Source organism: Cyanistes caeruleus, chromosome 16 (genome assembly GCF_971803275.1).
Source record: "Cyanistes caeruleus chromosome 16, bCyaCae1.hap1.1, whole genome shotgun sequence".
NCBI lineage: Eukaryota > Metazoa > Chordata > Aves > Passeriformes > Paridae > Cyanistes > Cyanistes caeruleus.
Window position 1 is genome coordinate 12,931,698 of NC_141716.1, and position 20,278 is coordinate 12,951,975.

Sequence of the window (20,278 nt, forward strand, 5' to 3'; positions counted from 1 at the left end):
AAAGAGTTCTTTGAATTGTGATTTAGCATAGAGAGGTAAAAGCTTTGGTATGACAGCATCAAAGCTTTCACTTAGATGTGAAATGGATTTAAATCTTGGTTTCTCCTCTAAAAGCAACCTTAGAATACCCTGAGGTGGAAGGGACCCACAAGTCCCATTAAAGTTCAACTCCTGGCCCTGCACAGAGCCAACCAGGTTCAGCCTGATCAATTAATTTCCAGCAAGAATTTAGGATTGACTGTGCCAGTGCTCTCTCAGCACCCAGGGGCTCCCAGAGACGGGATCTGTCCCACTGTGACCTGTTGAAATTGAGGAGCTGTTTCCTCCACTGATTTATCCCCCAGCTGTTTTCCTGTGAATCCCTTTGCACGCCCTCCTGACTCCCCACCTGTCCTCGCAGGCCTCCAAGATGTCCTTGAAGGTGCAGACCAGCAACATCACCAACAAGAATGACCCCAAGTCCATCAACTCGCGGGTGTTCATCGGCAACCTCAACACGGCGCTGGTGAAGAAGTCGGATGTGGAGACCATCTTCTCCAAGTACGGGCGCGTGGTCGGCTGCTCCGTGCACAAGGGCTACGCCTTCGTGCAGTACTCCAACGAGAGGCACGCGCGCGCCGCCGTGCTGGGCGAGAACGGCCGCGTGCTGGCCGGACAGACCCTGGGTGAGTCCCCAGCCCACTCCTCCTGACTTTTCCCCCGTTTGGGAATGAAACACGAGAGTGTTTTGGTCAGGAGGTCATGTAAAAGTGGTCTGGTTTTTGTTTTATTTTATTTTGTTTGAAGGTTTTCAGGGGGCAGTTAAGGAAAGTCCATTCCCTCCTGCCAGGAGTGAGGATATTTTTAAAGGTTTAGGAAATTAGCATAATTGATAAAAAGCAACAATTAGGAGCACAAGTGGTGATGCAATTCCCCACCCCAGGTCAAGCCCCTTCTCTGGAGCCCCCCTTCAGCACTGGTTGTACTTTGTCTACAAAAATGTATCTTGAAGAGTTGTTTTTAAGCTTGGTACCCAGAAAGAACCAAGATAACACAGGGGTCTTGTATCCCCCCAGGGCTTGGAGCTCTGGAATTTGTTTTGGTTTTCAGCCTAGGGAAAGGCTGTGGGAAATGACTGGGAAAACTGGCCACTGATAGGATAGGCTACAGATAAATGTGCAAACAATACAGAGAACGCAGAAAAGAACAAAAAAGACAAAACCCAAACAGCATCAGTTCCAAAGGGGGTGGTGAAGGGGTGGCCAGTGCTGGGTCAGACTGGGATGTTGGATCTGCAGAGCAGATGAGGGATGACCCAGAGTGATAAGGCAGGGTCAGCAGGATCCATGGGCAGGCACAGAGCTGGAGATCAGCATTCCCACAGCACCCCAGGCAGGGTCTGAGTGCTCCCAGCTCCTGTGTAGGATGGGATCAAAGGCACCACACGTGACATTGTGGCCCAAAGCCTCAGCTCTGGGCTGTGATTGTAGGAGCCAAACAGCAAAACCACAGTTCTGGATCATCCCATGGCCTTGTCCTGGAACTGCTGGGGAAGAACGAGGGTGAGGAAAGACATTGCCTGGTATCAAAGACATGGATAGGATAAGGGGGAATGGCATTAAACAGAGGGCAGGGATGAATGGAATATTGGGAGGGAATTCCTCCCTGTGAGGGTGGGCAGGCCCTGGCACAGGGTGCCTAGAGCAGCTGTGGCTGCCCCTGGATCCCTGGCAGTGCCCAAGGCCAGGCTGGACAGGGCTTGGAGCAGCCTGGGACAGTGGAAGGTGTCCCTGCCATGGCAGGGGGTGGAACTGGATGATCTTTAAGGTCTTTTCCAACCCAACCCATCCTATGATTCAGTGATTCCCTTCCAGGACCAGGCTCTACCCTCAGCCTGTCAGGAGAGCTGATCTCCAGAGCAGCTCAGCCTAACTTCAGCCAGCAGATGCTGAATGAGAGAACTTCCCCCCACCTCTGCACTGCTGTGGGATGAGAACTAACAAGCAAATCCCCTCAGCTGCATCTTTGCTTTCTCAGATTGCTCTGAGGTGTCATATTCTGAGGTGGTCTTGTCACCAGCTCCAAGTGGGAATTGGAACTGGGGAGAGGATTTTTAATGAAAGATGGTGATTTCCAAGCCTGCTGTGGGCAGTGGGTACCCAGGAAAGCAATTTGCAGCCCATTCCCACCCTGCTGCTGGCACAGCAGCCTGACACAAGGAGTTGTGCTGGGGCCATGCTGCTTCCTCTGAGGTTTATCCAGGTACCAGAAACTTCTGCTCACTTCTCTCAAGCTCCAGAGAGCAGAGCTGCAGACCTGGCAGAGCTCAGCATGCCAGGAGTGCTTCCAGCCCAGGTGTTTCCCACGTGTGCAGCCTGAGATAGGATGGAGGGGGCCTTGGGGAACCCTTGTGATGCTCCAGACAGATAGAGGAGATGTGGCAAGAGGCAGGGAGCACCTGCTCACTTAGCTGAAGAGAGAGATGTTTGCTGTGAGAAAAACCTCCTCTCAGAAAACCCCTGAAACCTCTCATCTCTGATGAGAGGAATTCCAAAAAGGCCTGGAATTCCAAAAGAAGGCAGAAGGGCTGTGTGGTAGCTGGGTGTCCTGTACATGTCCTGGACAAGGTGCAAACTCAGCTGCCTTTGATCTGCCTGCCCCTCATGGGCCAGTCTGAGCACAGGAGAGCTGCTCAGGCTTCCCCTTGCTGCTCCTGGCAGTGAGCAGCAGGGTGCAGGAGAAGCCAGCACAGAGGAGCTGTGCTGAGACAAGGCTGGAAGCTTTTCTCTAAAGAGAGGAGGGATGGCCATGTGGGAATGTGGAGAGGGAGGACAGGCTGGGACTGCCAGGGGACACTGCAGACACCCTGCTGAAGGGACTGTCCCTGCAGGTCCTGGCAGCCTCTGCAGTGCCTTCTGCAGCCACCCCAGGCACTGCAGGAGGTTGCTGCCCTGGGGAGGCACTGGAAGCTGGATCCACACCATCCCCTGCCCCTGCCATGTGGACTGGACAAAGCACAAGCTCCCCACTGAGCATGGAACAGGTGCCTGGGTATGAGCAGGAGGGATCAGTACTGCCTTGGGGTGGGCAGATGGAGTCAGTGATGCAGAGGAGGGAGCCAGAATGAGAATGAGATGCAAAATCTGTCCAGGCTGATGTTCCTGCTGAGCTCTTGTTTCTCCTTTTTCACTCTCAAGGGAATCCTGTGGGATCTGACTGCCCCTCACCACCAGAGCTGAGAGTATGAATTCCCTGCTGCTGTCAGGTGCCAGTGAGGGCTCCACAGGGCTCTCTGTAGCAGTGGGGACCAGCAAATGGAGCTAATTGTTGTCCTTCTCCCCTCCTGGGCTCCCAGTGCCTCTCCCTTGGAGGGTGCTGCCCAGCCTGGTGCTGTCAGGGGCTCTCCAGGAGCAGTGAGTGGCCAGATGCACCCTGGCAGCAGAAAGGGCTCTCAGCCAGGGAGCTGCAGCTGGGCAGGGCTGTGTCCTGGGCTACAGCGAGGCAGGATTGCTCCCTCTGTTCCCCTGCAGTGCCAGCAGCCATGGTGGCTCAGCAGGCTCTGAGAGGTGACCCTGTGTGAAATGTTCCTGCTGGCAGCAGCTGGCCCTGGAGCCATGTGCAGCCCTCTCAGCATCCAGGCTCAGCCCTCCCCTGCAGCTGGGAGCTGTCCTGTGCCCTCTCAGCATCCAGGCTCAGCCCTCCCCTGCAGCTGGGAGCTGTCCTGTGCCCTCTCAGCATCCAGGCTCAGCCCTCCCCTGCAGCTGGGAGCTGTCCTGTGCCCTCTCAGCATCCAGGCTCAACCCTCCCCTGCAGCTGGGAGCTGTCCTGTGCCCTCTCAGCATCCAGGCTCAGCCCTCCCCTGCAGCTGGGAATGGTGGGGTGGAGGAAGGCAGCAAGGGAAGCACGGGCTCTGGTGGGAATGTGCCTCCACTGTGCCATGGCTCAGCCAACCACACCACACCACATTTGTTGTTCAGGCTCAGAAAGAGGCTCCAGCTTCAGCAGGGATAAGGTCTCTTGACAGACCCTAAAAGGCAGCCAAGGAATTGGACAGCAAGGCCCTGAGCAGTGGGAACGTGTCCATGCTCCTCCAGAGTCGTGTGCAGCCTGTGCTCCTCCTGCTCAGCTCCTCCCAGCAATGCTGCAGCCTTCCTGTGCTCCTGAAGATGGTTTTCTTGGTTAATACCTAAGTCAGCAGGATGTTCCTTTGGCTCACTTTGTAGGCTCTTTATTTTGATGGTGTGTGGACCCACCTGTCCACATTTCCTCATAAAATCCCTTCATAAAGCATGAAAAAAATACAAGTTTTAAATGACCTGATGTGCTAAAAGGTTGGCTGGATGTCCCCTAAGGTGCAGGTAGCTGAAAGAAAGGCATCATTGAAGAAATTCCTCCCTGGGAGGGTGGGCAGGCCCTGGCACAGGGTGCCCAGAGCACCTGGGGCTGACCCTGGATCCCTGGAAGTGTCCCAGGCTGGGTTGGATGGGGCTTGGAGCAGCCTGGGACAGTGGAAGGTGTCCCTGCCGTGGCAGGGATGGAATGGGTTGTGCTTTCAGGGAAGATTTCTTCCAACCCAGACCATTCTGGGATCTTTTTCTCTCACCACATCTCTGGTCCATCCCAATGCTCCAGTGGGGTGTCACAGAGCTGCAGGATGTACCCAGCCCCTGGTTCTCTCTGGGGGCCCAGGTCCCTCTGGGAGGGTCAGGACAGAGCCCTGAGGACCAGTCTGTTCAGCAGGTGACCCAGCTGTGATGCAGAGTCTCCTGAACCCACCCAGCCTTCTCCAGCAGCACAGGTGTGGCTCCTCCGAGCTCCTGGAGATCACTGGCCTCACACCAGCTGATGAAGGAGGTTCTTAACCAACCCCATGGACTCAGCAGCTGTTCTTCCACTCCCTCCTTCCACTGCTTGCATTTTTGAAACATGAGGGTTTCTTTTACATAAATACTCCTTTCTCTTTATTCCTGCTGTGTCTGAGGGCCGTGGTTTTGTGGTGGGCTTGGCAGTGCTGGTCCACATGAGGAAATCCTGTCCTGCTCAGCTCAGATCTGCCATGCCCAGAGGTCTGACACCTCTTCATAAACATAGGAAGAACCAACAGTGTTTAGGGCTGATTGGAGAAGGCAGCAGGACATTTGCCACCGCTCACCTCTCTGAGTTCTGGCTCCACACCCCATGTTGGATTGCCTGGCCCAGCATTCCTCATTATTCCCCAAGGATCCAGGGCTGGGTGCTCAGCAGTCAGCACTGTGCAGCAGGTTTGGATTTTGCCTCATCACACCAAAATCTCCCAAGAAAGCTGTCCTGGATTTGTGTGTGTGGAGTGCACCATGTGCAGGGTGCTGACAGCTCAGGGAATGGCGAGTGGCTCTGGAAAAAGGAAGAGGTTTGCCAAGTGCAAGGGTTTATTCACCTTCCTGTGGAGCCCCCAGCAGGCCCCAGATGTGCCAGAAGCGGGTGGGCTTGGCTGGGGGGTGTGGAGGAGTTCCTTTCTCCCTGGCAGGGCTGTGTGCCTCTGCCCCAGCTCCATGCCCAGGTTGAGGTGGGGGCGGTCAGGGACGGGCAGTGTCACAGCTGCGTGTCCCTTCCTTGCAGACATCAACATGGCCGGGGAGCCCAAACCCAACAGACCCAAAGGGCTGAAGAGAGCAGCTTCTGCCTTGTACAGGTAGGTGTTGACCACAGTGGGTGAGGTCTGTGGGCTGGTGTTTGCCCTCCAGCACCCCCCTGAGCTCCTGCTGCCTGCCCCCAGCAGCCTGCTGGGCACTGCTGCTGAGCTTCTCCCAAGGGCTCCTTTCCCTGGCAGTGCCCCTCAGGCAGTGGCAGCCCCAAGGTTGGCCAGTCCTGGGGCGTTGTGGGAGGTTTCCTGGGTCCTGTGCAGGAGCTGGGCCTGGGGAGGGGTGGGCAGTAGCTGCCTTAACCACACCACAGGAGGGGAAGCAAAAGGAGCCAGGGAGCAGGAGAGGGTACAGAGGTGCTGAGTGGGGGGAAAAAACGGGGAACAGGGATAATTCAGAGAAAGAGAAGAATGATTATCAAAGGGAGAGAAGAAGGTAAGGAAGTGGGAAGCCCTTGGGGTGAGAGATGGAAGTGAACCAAGGAGGTGGCTGGGGGAAATCCCAAGGGAGCCTGTTCTGAGGAGCACAGCCAAGGGATCAAGGGAGCAGGAGGGGCAGGTGGGACACAGAGAGGTCTGAGGCACGTGGAGCATGTTACAGGTGCCAGTGAGCCCTCAGCTCGAGAGAATTTATCATTACTTCCACAAGAGGTGAAGATTTTCATTTAAGCCCCAGACTCTGGAGTCAGGGGAATGAGGGGAGAAACTCATTAAGTTCTTGCTTCTGGTTGCAGAAAGGGAAACTTGAGAAGGGATATCAGGAGTGCCCTGCAGGTTCAGGAACCCAAAACCAAATAACAGGGTCCCCAAATGTGTTTTATTTATAAATTGTCATAATTTTGATGTCAGTCTCATGGTGAGGAGACTGAGGGGCTGAGACAGGAGTTGGAGTATGTAAGGTTGGGAGGAAAAGACTAAAATCAGTATTGGGGTTATAGGTGGGTGTAGCAAAAGGGGAATTCACAAGAACTGGAGATTTTTCCAGAAAAAGAAGAAAAAAGTGTGAGGGGTGAAGAAGACCTTGTGGTTCAGACTGAGCCATGTGGTCCTGCACTGCTGTGGTGTGGAATGGCAACTCCTGGTTAGAAAATGCAGCTCTGGCAGAGCCAGAGCCCCAGCAGCCTCCCAGCACCCACAGGGCATCCCTGTGTTCCTTCCAGGAGCCTCTCTCCCCCTGTGCAGCGTTCAGGGACGTGTCTCCTCCCACCCTGGGACACTTTGGCCTTTCCCAGGACGTGGCTCTCTGCATTTCCAGGGGATTCACTTGAAGGGAAGGAGATGGGAGCAGAGATGACACAGATCCTGCTGTTCAGCTGCACGTGGCCTGCTCATGTGGGGCTGGGGCCATAACACACATCAGCTCCTTCCATACATCTTGCACTAACGAGCTTTTCATTTACTGCTCAGCCGTGCCTGGAGCACTAATCCCTTCCTCTGGAATGACCAATATTTCAGACTTCCAGACTGCTGAGAGAGATGTTTGCTTCCTCCCACAAATATGGATATGCTAAAATATGGGCCAGAGAACTGCACTGCTCTGAGCTCCAGCAATATTTCATCCCAGACTGGCTGTCAGATAAAAACTTTGCCATCTGGACTGGCAGAACTTACGATATCACCTGGAAAGCAGGGATCCCAGGTTTGCAGCGAGCTGTGGTTACAGCTTCCCAAACCACCATCAATTTTACTAAATGTTAGACTTCAAAAATCATAGCACTGTAACTTATAAGGAGTGCTGTGTTAAACACAGCAGAGGATTTTTTCCAAAGGCTGGATTTTGCTTTGCCTCCCTCCAAGTCTGCATGGGAGGGTCGAGGGGAAGGCAGGGCAAGGGAAATTCCATTTTGAACATACAGGAAGCAACAGTTGGGACATTTTGATCTACCCACCAGCCTAGGTGGGTGTCCAGGTGTTTAACAGAAACCCTTGGGGATGTAGCCTCCCATGCACCTCCACCCAGGCTCATGCCACCATCAGTTTTCTCAGGTGTCTCCACATGAGGCACCTTCACTTGCTGCCATCACTGCTGTCCTCCACCCTTGGATCTCTGCTCCTGCCTCCCTCCCTCTGGCACTTCCCAGAGCATCCCTTTGCACAGGGAAGGTCCTGCCTGGCATCCTGGCCACCACCACAGGCGTGGCTGGGCAGTGAGCTGCTGTCACCGTGTCCCCAGGGAGTCATTCGCTGCCTCTCCAAATCTGCCTTCTGGCAACACCTCCTTTTACCTGCCCAGAAAGTGTCTGGGCAGGATTTCCTGGGGCATGTGGGACCACGTTCAGGTCACTGCCAGAGGTCCCACCCAGATGCTGTCAGCTGGCTGTGAAGGGAAGGTGTTGGAGGCACAAATCTCTGTCCTGCCCTGCAGAGCTGGGGCTAAAGCTGGCCAAAAGGACAGAGAGGACAACCTGAGCAAGAGCTGCTGGGTGTCTGCAGCTCAGTGGCCCCAGGAGGGGTCTCTGAAGTGGTGACAGGGACAAACCAGTGCTGACTGACTGTCACAGGCAGTGAACACTGGCATCCAGCCCCTGTTACACCCAAAGCTGGTGTCAGCCCACCCCAAACACCCCTCTCAGACCCTGTGCTGGAGCAGGGACATCCCAGAGCCAAATCCACATGGACAGGGCTGAGAGCAGCCTTGGGGCAGAGGGGGAGGTGAGCAGTGATGTCCCAGCCTACAGCAGCCCCAGCACTTTGGGAATGCCAGGCTTCATCACACATCCCTTTATTTCCCACTGCCTTGGCCGTGTGCAGGAGGAAGGAGTCACACAGCTCCACAAGATCATGTTTGATCAATGCCACATTTTCCAAGCAGCTTTCCAGCAGGTATTCCTTTCCCTGCTGCAGTAATTCCATGACAGAAGGGTTGGAGCTGAGCTCACCGTGGCACTGATTAGCAATATCAGGCAGTAATTAAAGCACAGATGCTCAAATGCACATTTGCTGTCCAGGTCCAGGCTCAGAAGTGGCCCCACAAATGTGGTGGAGAGGCAGCACCTGCAGACAATCACCCCTCAGTTATGAACAGTTGCATTTTGAACCTGTGGCAGCAGAAATGTTTGATTGCTAAAGGCTAACAAAGCAGAGGCAATGCATCAGGAGGTGGAAGCATGGCATTCCTTGAAGCCTTCCTGCTTCCCAGCCTTTCACTCTGGTTGCCCCTGCTTTGTTCTGAAAGGGTGCAACGTCACCAGCTGACTGAAAAATGGCAAAAACAATTCCTGTGCAGAAAGACAGAGCTGCCAGGTCACTGAGGAATGATCCCTCAGTCTCAGGATGGCTCATCCCACTCGGAGCCCTGGAGCCAGGGGGAGATCCCACTGTCTCCTCTTGCCTGGGACTGGGGAGAACGCTGGCTCTGCTGGAGAGAGCCAGAAGTACTTCAGCAGAGCCTGTCAGGATTGAAAATATTACAAAATTGCAGCAATTTCATTTGAGTTGCATCTAAGGATGGGGGAAAAATTGAAGAAGAAGAGTCTGACAGCGTAGAAGCATCCTACTTCAATTTTCCTTTCAAATGGCTTCCTATTTTGATGGTATTTTATATTTACTGGATTCAAACAGACCTGAAGTCAAACATCCTCAGTGATCAAAGTGAATTGGCAGGCTGAGGGGAGCTATTTTCTTGGTGAGTTTTTGTATCTCCAGGTTTCACCTCAGGATGAACAGAAATCCCGTTGCCCATCAGGAAAAGCTCCATGGAGGTGCCTGGATCCCTGCTCCCCATCCCCTCAGCCCCACAAACAGCTGGGCTCATCCCAGCAGCATCTCCCTTTCGTCCAGAAGAGGGAATAAATGAACACACCTCATGCAGTGGTTGGGACAGAGGCTGTGGGATATTCCTGTCTCCTCTGAGCCCAGCAGGAATGTTGGCTACAACTCGGGTCAGAAGGGGAGGGCGCCTGAAAAGAATCTGGAATTCATCTGTCAGAAATGGCCCTTTTCCACCCTGCAGTGGAGCCTGGGAGGGTTGTGGTGATTACACTCCACAGTCACATCTCCCCACCAGTCTCCTTGCTGAGCAGGGACACCTGCACTGCCCATCCCATCCTCAGCCCTCTGGGAATGCCTCAGGCAGCAGCTGCTCAGGGATAAGGCCCAGCTTTATGGAATAGCTCCTCACTGAAGTCCCCATGGCAGGGCATGACTGGGGCAGGAGGTGCACAAGCCACCTCCACATCCTTAACCCTGGCACCAACTGATGCCCCAAAGCAGCTCTGGTGTCTGCAAGCATCCACAGGTGCTCAGCTCCCCCCAGGCACAGGCTGGGTCTCCAGAGGCTGCCATGGGGAACCCAAGGAGCCTGGAAAAACCATCTTCCAGAAGCCAGGCAGTGACACTTAACACTGGCTGGGAAGCTCAGTGCCAGGACAGGCAGGACAGCCCTCCTGGGTCCTGTTGCTGGAGATTTCAGCCTCCTCAGGGCTGAGCTCCCTTGGGATACTCCTTCACAGAGAGTTTCCCTTATCTCAGTTCTGTGTCAGGAAGGATTCTCCAAAGGCTCCTTAGGCTCTTGTTTCTCCTGTTTATTAACACATAATAATGGCAGGTCTTCCCCAGACTTTCTGCTCAGGTTCAACCCACCATCACCTGCCTCAAAAGGCACAAAATGGCCTTGAAATACACAGCTCTTTTATCTTTATACTTATCCTTACCTAATTAACAATAGACATGTTAATTATTTTTCTTACTGACCCAATGACCCATCACCTCTGTGCTGCACTGTGGCATTCTCTATCCAATCACCTACTACTACCCAAAAACCTCTAGAAGAAGATGAAGAAGAAAGAAGGACAAGAGACAACACCCTAACTCCTCCATCTTGTCTTCTGTTCTCTAAAGTAGTTTAAGCTTAAACTAACTTTTTCACCCAGTGACTTAAGAAAACTGACTAATTTACACACTTACACTTTTAGGTTTTCTATTTAACATTTTTTTAACATTTGACATTATATTTAACATATTTAACATTATTTTACCAGTTATTTTCATGGTGTTATATGAAATTCAATGTTTTCTTAGATGTCAGAGCCAGGTATCAGAGATAAGAACACACACTCAGTGCCTCAGACTCCAACAGGTCCAGCCTGGCATTCCTGGGACAAAGCATGCTTCCCACCAGTCAGCCACACACTGTCCTTGCCACGTCTCTCCAAGATGCAGGACACCAAATTATCTCCCAGCTACACACTTGGGTGCTCATCCTTCCCTGTCCCCAGCTCCTCGTGGCTGAGCCCTTCCCTCTCTCCCATCAATCTCCCATTCTTTTCAGCCACTCCAGGAGGCAGGACAGACTTTTCTGTCTGGGGCTGCACTAATTCTGTTTGTTTGGAGCAGAGAGGAGATCACCAGCATCACTGATTTAGCCAGTGTTAATTGAGCCTCAGCACACCAGGGAAGGGTGCCCTGGTTTGTGCTGCCTTGTGAAAAATCAGCTGCAGCAAGGGGAAAAGTGTTACTGGGTCTCCTGGGACTGGGAATGCTCCTACTTCGGGTTAAAATGCAGCTCAAGCTTAAGAACACAGGATGTGGTCATTGCCTGGCTGAGGGGAGAGAGTTTACATCAGTAAATATCCCCATAAATATCCCCTTTGTCCCCGTTTTTCTCCACACGCATCTTACTGCTCCTCCTTGAGATAAGCAGGAGGACAGCTGCCAACATCACCGTCCCCAGTGGCTGCAGCCCCCCGGGTTCCTCCTGGGCCCAGCCCGCCTCCCTGCTGAGACCCTCCTGAGGGGGATCAGTTTATTTATCCTCGCTGGCCCTGGGGCGCTCACCGGGCAGCGAGGGAGCAAAAATAACAAATTACCAGCGCTAATTAACCCCTGATGCCCTGACTGTCTCTGCAGTGGCTACGACTTCGATTATGACTATTACAGAGACGACTTCTACGACAGGTGAGGCGCCGGCCCGAGGGGCTGTGTGGGGCAGGGAGGGCGGGCTTTGGGTGCGGGGGGTCCAGCCCAGCCTGTGGGGCGGCATCTGACAGCCCCAAGCTGCGGGGGCTCGGGTTGGGGCACCCCCCAGGCAGCCCCACCTGCCTCCCTTCCCCTCCCCTCAGGATCTTCGAGTACCGGGGCCGGGTGTCCCCGGTGCCGCGGGTGGTGCCGGTGAAGCGGCCGCGGGTCACCATCCCCCTGGTGCGGCGCGTCAAGGCCTCGCTGCCCGTCAAGCTCTTCGCCAGGTCGGCTGCCATCGCCAACAGCTCGGCCAGGCTCAAGTGTGAGTATGGGCCAGGGCTGGGGACACGTGTGGGGCAGCACGGACACCTCCCAAAAAACCTCCCGAAGCCCCAAACACCGGCGAACAGCAGCCCAGCTGTGGGGGTGAACCTGGGGGAGGTGCAGGCACTGATGACTTGAGAGGTGCCTGGAACAGAGGCTGGACAGAATTAAAGGGATGAAGTGGGGATTTATTAAAAGGCCCTCAAAGGATGCACCTTGGGCAGTGCAAGAACCCAGTCAAGGCTGCACCTGAGATGGATGACCAGTCACGAGTTAAACTTTCATCAGTTCTGGTCCATTTCCATATTGGGGTCAATTGTGCTATTCCAGCTCCAGGTGATGCAGTCCCATCCTCCCAGACTGCTCTCCTCAATTCGCTGTTGTTTGCACTTTTTGGGCCCAAAGCTGCAGCGGTTTCCTTGGTTCTGGGGCTGGGAAAGAATTGCCTGAGCTTTGAGGAGAACTTGCTGACACTATCAGAAGTTCAGAGTTATGTACCAATGCAGTGCAGAGTATGGAAAATATGAAAGCTAAAACTTGAAGCATCAGTACAGCCTGAGCGTGCCAAAGCCTGGGGTCAGCCTCCACAGCCTGCCTGGACACAGCACCCATGGGCTCTTTTGGGAGCAGTCCCCCAGCTCCTCTGCCAGTCTCCCAGCAAGTTTCCAGCCTGGGGTTCCTTTCTGCCTGCTCAGGGAGGTGCCCTGGGTGTGGGGTGGGGCTGCTCTGCAGGGCACTGAGTGCCTTCCTTTCCTTCCTTCCTCCCCTCCAAGTGAAGAGCAGCGAGCTGCAGACAATCAAAACTGAGCTGACACAGATCAAATCCAACATTGATGCTCTCCTGGGCCGGCTGGAGCAGATTGCTGAGGAGCAGAAGCTGTCTGCAGGTCAGTGGGGTGTGGGGCTGGCCTTGGGCATCACACCTTCTTCAAGGCTCTGACAGGGAAGTGTCAACCTCCAGCTTCCAGAGTAGAATCACAGGCTCAAATTACACATCAAAATTCCTGAAATTATGAAGTTGGGGTTTAAAATTATGAGATTTTTTTTTTCCCCTTTTGTCACATAGTTTATACTTTTTAGTTGGCTTTTTCTGTTCTACCATTCTGTTTTACTCTGTCATATCCTATCGTATCCTATATTCTATTCTATTCTATTCTATTCTATTCTATTCTATTCCTATTCTATTCTATTCTATTCTATGCTCTGCTCTGCTCTGCTCTGCTCTGCATATTTTCTATTCCTTTCCCATTCCTTTCCTATTCATTTCCTATCGTATCTCTGTTTTATCCTATTCTATCTTATCCTCATCCCTGTCCCATCCCCATCCCCATCCCCATCCCATCCCCATTCCATCCCCATCCCCATCCCATCCCCATCCCATCCCCATTCCATCCCATCCCTATCCCATCCCTATCCTGCTGGGGGGTGTAGGACCTGCTGTTCCCTCTCCATGGTGTCCCAGGCTGCCTCCTCCACACCAGCAGAGCTCCCGGCTGCAGGGAGCGTTTCCATCGTTGCCATTTCCCTGCCCAGGCCTGTGGGGCTCTCCCAGGGTGCCCAGGCTGGGGCTCTGATCCCAGCCCTGATCCAGCCCTGATCCCAGCCCTGATCCAGCCCTGATCCCGCTGTTGCCCCACAGAGGCCCGGAAGAAGGCGGAGAGCAGCAAGAGCGAGGTGTCCCAGGAGGACACGGCCTCCGAGGCCGAGGCCACCGCCGAGGAGCCGCTCAATGGGGATGAGGGCGAGGAGGAGGGGCTGGCACGGGAGGAGTGTGAAGATGAACTGGTAAGAGAGCTTGGGTAATGCACCCCTGCAGAAAAGGAGGCCAGTAGTGGGCCACAGTTTTACTGGAACTTGCCAAATCTCCAGGAAAATTAGTTTTTCCTTCCTCCAAAGAAATCACTGTATTTAAATCTGATTGTTGCTCACAGCTTCCAAGCTGCTCTGCTGCCTGCAGAAGCACTGTCCATGCAAGCATGTGTGGAGATGCTGAAGAAACACAGTTGGCTCTTGAAATTCAGACATTTATCCTTGATTTCACAGCTAGGAGTGGTTTAAACCAAGGTGCTCTGTTCCCAAGTGATCCTTAGGTAGATTTAAACACACAGCAGACAGGCTGTGTTAGATGAGCTGCATTTGCAGTGTCCTTGCAGCTGCCCAGACACCCACAGAGTCATGGGAGGGTTTGGATTGGAAAGAACCTGAGATAACTTCTCATTCCACCCCCTGCCATGGGCAGGACACCTTCCACTGTCCCAGGCTGCTCCATGCCCCATCCAACCTGGCCTTGGGCACTGCCAGGGATCCAGGGGCAGCCACAGCTGCTCTGGGCACCCTGTGCCAGGGCCTGCCCACCCTCACAGGGAAGAATTTCTTCCCAATATCCCATGTAACCCTGCCCTCTGGAAATGTGAAGCCATTCCCTTGTCCTGTCACTCCAGGCCCTTATCCAAAGTCCCTCTCCAGAGGCACTTGTCCCATGGCACAAGCCAAGATCTGACCCCAGCGGTGTGTGGGGCACACGTCAGCCCCACTGCTCCTAGTCCTGCCCCAAGCAAGGGTGTTTCTGGTGAGCCCAGTGACAAATCTGTGCATTTGGATGGGAGCCCAGTGTTTGGGTGCAGAACAGGTCATTCCAGGCACTGTGGTAACACTGGCAGCACTGACATTTATCCCAAACCCAAACTGCTGAGAGCAGGATCAGCTCCAGATCCAGGCTGAGGGCAGCAGGGCTGCAGGGTAGAAGGATATGAGCTGCTCTGAGTGGTCCCTGGAACAGCTCCAGTCCCTCCCCACCCCAGCACTGGTGGCAGCAGAAGTGAGGATGAAGTTCAGTGTCCCTTTCCTCTTCCTCACCCCCCATCCCTGGAGTGACCACACTGCACACCCACAGCACTTCCCAAGGCCTTAAACTCCTCCAGCTCCAGTTTTTCCCAGCAGGTTTGTGCTCTCCTGCTCTGTCCTGCTCCAGCCATGATGGGTGAGGGCTCTGAACCAGCTCCTTCAGCTGTTGCAGGTCTGGGGCCTCGTGGCTGGAGTCCGTCAGTCCTGTGGGAGGACAGACGTCACACCAGGCACTGGGAAGAAGAAAGGCACAGGAAAAGGAAGGCCAGGTTTGAGTTACATCAGGGCAAACAGATGGTAGAAATTAGGGGGAAACTTGCTGATGTTAATGATGCTAAAGCAGCACACAGCCTGTCAACAAAAAAAGTGCACTTCTGTGCCTTTGCTGGGGTAAGAAAACAGTGGAGAGACATCTGCTGGCAGTGGTTTAGGAAGAGCTGGTCCTCATTAAGAGAAGAAGAAAAAGATGATTGTTTCAGCTCACTTACATTTCTGTTTTCTGTAGCTCCCTGGTCCTGATGTGGCATCAAGACCAGAAACATTCCACTGCCAGCCTCAGACAGGCTCCCAAGTGCTCTGGATGCTCAGGGCAGTGTGTGCAGCTCATGTGCAGGGAGCTTCTCGAGCCCTGCAAGGCAGCTCAGCAGAGCTCACAGCACTGAGCAGTTCTGAATTCCCCCAGTTCTGTGGAATCCTTTATCCCACACCCCAGTGTGGCTGTCACCACCTGCTGTCCATGGGCATGGCACCCACATGGGGTCCCTAAAATCTCTTTGGCTCTGAGGGGCAGGGGTGTGGCAGAAAAAGAGACAGAGGTCACTCAGACAGAGCTGAGGGAGTTCATTGAGTTCTGAGCCATAAATCTGGATTTGGAAAATGTTGAGTAAGTGCAGCTGGATTGGTGGTCTGTACTATTTACTACACCTAGTAGGGGATACAGTTATTGTGTACTTGCCTCAAATGTCACATATGTGCAAAAAATGTCACCTGCCAGCCCATCAATGCCTGGTGTCAGCTGTGGGGTGTCTTGAGGGATGGGCCTGCTCAAGGGGAGATCCCTGCACACAGACAGCTGCTCTGGAGGGAAAGCTAAAAGTCTCCTGATGTGTTCAGGCATTTATAGCACAGTGGTTAATTTGCAGTCAGATTTTTTTCTGTTTTACCTTTCATGCAGTTTTGGTAATTTATCTGCCTAGTCTGCATCTAAACAGTTTTTGGGGTTGGTGCTGGGTGCCCACTGGAAGCCTCACACCACTGCAGTCCAGGTGTCCCAGCCTCCTTGGCCTCCAGAGCAGTCTCACATGGGATTTTACCAGTCAGACCCCTGAACAACCCAAAATCTGCTCTCTTAAGTTCAGGGATTTGATCCTGCTCTTGGTCACTTCACTCAGGGTGCTCAGGTTCACAGGCCTGTGGGCTCTGCAGCCAAGGCTTCTCTCCACCTTTACACCCTGACCAGGTGTCCTTGGCCATCAGGAACCAGAACCACATCACCCCTGCTCAGCTGGGTCAGAACTTACTCTCAATGCTCTCCAAAAGTCTCCTGTCTCTTGCTCCAGCCCTGCCCCTTCCCCCAGATGCCAGGGTGGTGGAGGTCACCCCAGGGTGTGCAGGAGATGCCTGTCACAGTGTCACCCTCGCTGGGCTGGCCCTGGTCCTCCCCCCAGGCTCCCAGCTGGCTCAGGCCTGCTCCAAGGCACATCCCACTGCAGCTGGGCCCAGGGCAAGGCCACCTCCCCTGCCTTTCAGCCTGTTCCCTTGCCTTTCCTTTTGGAGCCCCTCATGTCTCCTGCAGACAACTCCTGGATCCATTTCCATCCCTGAAGTCCTCACCCTGTTCAGGAGATTAAACAGCACTGCTGAGCACCCCATTCCCCCAGTGATGCTGCTCTGCAGAGCAGCCCCAGGAGGAAATTCCACTGGGAACCATAAAGGCTGGAAAAGACTTCCAAGACCATCAAGTCAGTGCAAACACATGCTGTGCTTTCCAAACCCCCTGCATGGGGAACACCAGTTCAGCACCATTTTTGTGGCCTTTGGAGTGATGGATGAGTGTTACTGTCCTGGAGAATGAGTTCTGCTGCAAACTGGGACCGGTTCCTGTGCTCAGCAGCAGAATTCAGAACACTGATTTGCCTTTGTGGACTGATGCACCTTGGCAGCACTGGGTAGTTCCAGGGAAGAAGAAACAGGATGAGAGGAAATGGCCTCAAACTGCCAGGGGAGGTTCAGATTGGAGATCAGGGAAGTTTCTTCACTGAAAGGGTGGCCAGGCATTGAACAGCTGCCCAGGGAAGTGAACATGGAGGGGCTGGGTTACTGCTTGGACTTGGTGATCTTGGAAGTCTTTCCCAATCTAAATGATTCTGTGATTCTGTTACTTCCAAGCCCTGGAGGGAATTCCACACCCCAGATCTGTTTGGCAGAGCTGTTTCAGAACAAGGAGCCAGAGGAAATTTGTGTTTTTTCCTGGGCCTGTGTTGTGGCAGAAAGCACAGCCCTGGCCCCGGTGTCCATGCCAGCTGTGGTCTGTAGCTCCTCCATCACACTGAGCACCCTGGCACTGCTCTCTCACAGCAGGGCACCAGCTGGTGACCACGTGTGAGGTGTCCCAGTGTCCCAGGCAGGGCAGGAGGGTGATTCACTGTTTGTGGTTCCCTTTTCCCTGCAGGAGAACAGCCATTACACAGACGTGGAGGATGCCAGGCTACAGTAACCAGGTACAGCTCCCTGCTGCTGATGGAGCCAAAGCTCTCCTGTTGGGCCTGGGGGGTTGCTGCTTCAGGAAAAGCTCTTTTCCACTGATCCTCTGTGTTTTCCTAGCATGGAGCTTGGCTGCTCAGCTGGGTCACTGGCCAGCCCTTCACCCCCTTTCCTGAGTGACAAATCTCTGGGGTTCAAGGACGGTGCTGTAGCTCCCCCTTCTCTCCTTGCAGCTGTGAGCAGCAGTGTGAGGAAAGCACGAGGCTAAACCCTGTCCTGGCACGTTGAGCAAGACAAGCTGAATGGAAGGGCTGCTGTCATCTCTACCTGGCATTCAAAGGAGAAACATGGCCCGACATCTTCCATCCATCTGTAAAGCAAAGGCAAAGAAAACTCATCCTCCCAGCAGATCCCCACCACCCCTGCAATGGATTCGGAGCTCTGCAGCCAGCAGAGGAGGCAGGAGCCAGACCTGCACAACCCAGAGTCACCACAGAGAGCAGAAGTGTCCTGAGGTGTTCTAGAGCTGCTTGCAGGAGAGCAGAGAGAGCTCAGCCCAGCCCAGTAAAGACATTTTTCCTCTGCGAGGTGAGAGCCAGAGCATTTCCTAACAGGGAGAAGCAGTGTCTCAGTTTGGACAGTTTGTGTTCTTGTGCTGAAGATCCAGCTGGGTCAGAGGCTGTGGGGTGAGCTGTCCTCCAGCACAGCCACCTCCTGTCACCTCTCTTGTGCCCCACGAGCTGCTGTGTGTCCACAGTCACTTCCAGGTGGAAAGGAGTCAGTGCTGGAGCAGTTGCTGTGCTCTGGGAAGCCGCTTGAAGAGGGATAGGGGAGAGGAAGCTGCAGGAAAGCAAGTGATCCCAAGCAGGAGAAAGCAAGCAAACGTCACCCTCAGTGGTTTGGTGTCCTCATCCTCCACCATGTGAGGGCTGAGCAAGCCTCTGCAGAGTGAGGGGTGTGAGCAGATGAGACCCTTTCCTTGGACCAGCTGCTCCCCAGAAGGGATGTGGAGCACCCAACTCCTGCAGCCTGGAACCAGAGACATCAGCCCCTTCCCTGGCTGCCCACGTCTCCTCCTGCCCCGGTCAGGACACGCCAGGGGAGCGGTGCTGCCGCTCCTGCCTGAGCTCCAGCGCCAGGGTGACAGCGTGCCCGAGGCCGGGGACACCCCGAGCAGGGTGTGCCAGCACCTCCCCTGCTCCCCAGACCCCAGCTGCTTTGCCCCCTGCCCCGTGCTGTGAGCAGAGGGCTCATCGTGGGACCCCCGCACCCGAGAGGCCTCGGCCGTTCTCCTCCTCGTTTCTCCCTCCTGGGCTCCGTTTTCCCGGGACTGGAGCTCGGGCAGCTTTACCCAGAGCTGCTGTGTCCTGCCTGCCCTTCCCCTCCAGGACAGCACACACATCCCTGCTTGGAACCAGAGCAGTGTCCACACCTTCCCCCGGCCAGTCCCTCCCACACAACACCTGCGTGCTCCCAGTGCTCCAACCTCATCCACAGCATCTCCTGGAAGGGTGAAGGGAAAACAGCTCCAGGGGTGACACTTCCCTGCCCCTGGTGCCGTCCTGGAGGACACGTGGCTCTTGAAGCACAAAGTTTTCTTTGCATTTCTTAGTTTGGGCTGCTTGGGGAGGGGTTGGAGGGAGCCCCGTGCTTGCCCTGCCCTTGTTCCTGTGCAAGGTCTGCCCCGAGTTGTCCCGAGCTGTTCTCCAGGCCTGGAGAGATGAGCTGCAGGTTTGGCTGTGAACTGACTGTGCTGCTGCTGTTTGGGAGAGAGGTGACCTTGTACATACAATCCTGTATAATAAAAGAAAGAAATCTAGTTTGCTTCCCCTCTCTTCTCTCTGCCATGCACACACACTCGTTTCCTCTGTTCCAGACAAGTCTTTTTTCCCCTCTCCAAGACTCAGCTCTGCCCACAGGATTTACTTTCCCTTGCCCAGGGGAAAGGGCTGAGCAGAACATCTGTGTTCACGGGGGTTCTGGGATTTTCCTCTGGAGGCTTGGAAACTTCTTTGATGTAGGAGAGCAGGGGCCAAATCCAGGCCTTTAATCTCTGGACTTTGCACTGGTCCAGCTCATAACAGACTGGAAAAATCTGGCTGCTTTGCCAGTTTGCACAAGCCAGCAGTGCTGAAGACTGCTCCTTAAGCAGAGTGTTGTTCTGGTTGGCACCAGAGCGGTGTCAGGAGGGACCAGTGACCACATGGGGACAATCCCAGAATCCCAGAATGGTTGGGGTTGGAAAGAACCTTCAAGATGATGTCCTGGGGACATCTTCCACTGAACCAGGTTTCTCCAAGCCACCATCCAGCCCTGGAGGGCAAAACTGCCTGAGTTCATGGTGAGTGTGAGATGTTTGAACATCCACCTGTCCATCCATCCTGCCATGAATCACCAGTTCACTCCAACGTGAGAAGCAGCAGCACCAGACTGGTGGTTGGGCATCTTTGTGACTGGAAGGAGGAACAGGAGGGGGGAAAAAAGCCCTAAAACCAAACCAAGGTTGTCAAGAACATGGAAATCAGCCCAGCCTCCAGTCTGCTGAGCCGTACACCCAGCTCTGAGAGCTGAGTGCATCAGGGGCTGGGGCTGGGTCACTCCAGCTCAGCTCTAGAGCATGGATGAGGCCTCCTAGCAAACAACTGGTTTGATTTTATTCATTATTTTGGGAGGAGAGCTTTGGGAGCTCTCAGGCAGGCCCCTGCAGGGAGTTCACTCTGCTCCTGGCAGAGTGGGGCCCCAAGGAGATGAATTCTGGGGTTTTGGTGCTCAGAGAGGTCTGTCCATGGCAGTGCAGAGAACCCGGGTGAGGGGGCAGCAGGGGGTGGGAAAGGGACACCCCCAACCCCTTCATTCACCCTTGGGGCCATAAAGCACCTGCAGAGCTCCCTGCTGGCTGCACTGGTCCAT

At 54.2% G+C, this 20,278-nt stretch overlaps 1 protein-coding gene across 8 annotated transcripts in view; it reads left to right on the forward strand.

The window, feature by feature from the left end:
- Window positions 1-19,187, forward strand: part of RALY (RALY heterogeneous nuclear ribonucleoprotein) — a 111,569-nt gene extending 92,382 nt beyond the window's left edge. For 5 of the 8 annotated variants that reach the window (XM_086853576.1, XM_086853575.1, XM_086853582.1 and 2 more), the window contains 8 exons: window positions 401-665; window positions 5,578-5,650; window positions 11,447-11,494; window positions 11,659-11,819; window positions 12,595-12,708; window positions 13,461-13,606; window positions 17,337-17,385; window positions 17,602-19,187. In XM_086853576.1, the coding sequence (XP_086709702.1) occupies window positions 410-665; window positions 5,578-5,650; window positions 11,447-11,494; window positions 11,659-11,819; window positions 12,595-12,708; window positions 13,461-13,606; window positions 17,337-17,381 (843 nt within the window). In that variant the 5' untranslated portion in view covers window positions 401-409 and the 3' untranslated portion in view covers window positions 17,382-17,385; window positions 17,602-19,187. Of the gene's footprint in view, window positions 1-400; window positions 666-5,577; window positions 5,651-11,446; window positions 11,495-11,658; window positions 11,820-12,594; window positions 12,709-13,460; window positions 13,607-17,336; window positions 17,386-17,488 lie in introns of all 8 variants that reach the window. The other 3 variants (XM_086853579.1, XM_086853580.1, XM_086853581.1) reach the window with 1 other exon arrangement.
- The last annotated feature ends 1,091 nt before the right edge of the window (window positions 19,188-20,278 follow it).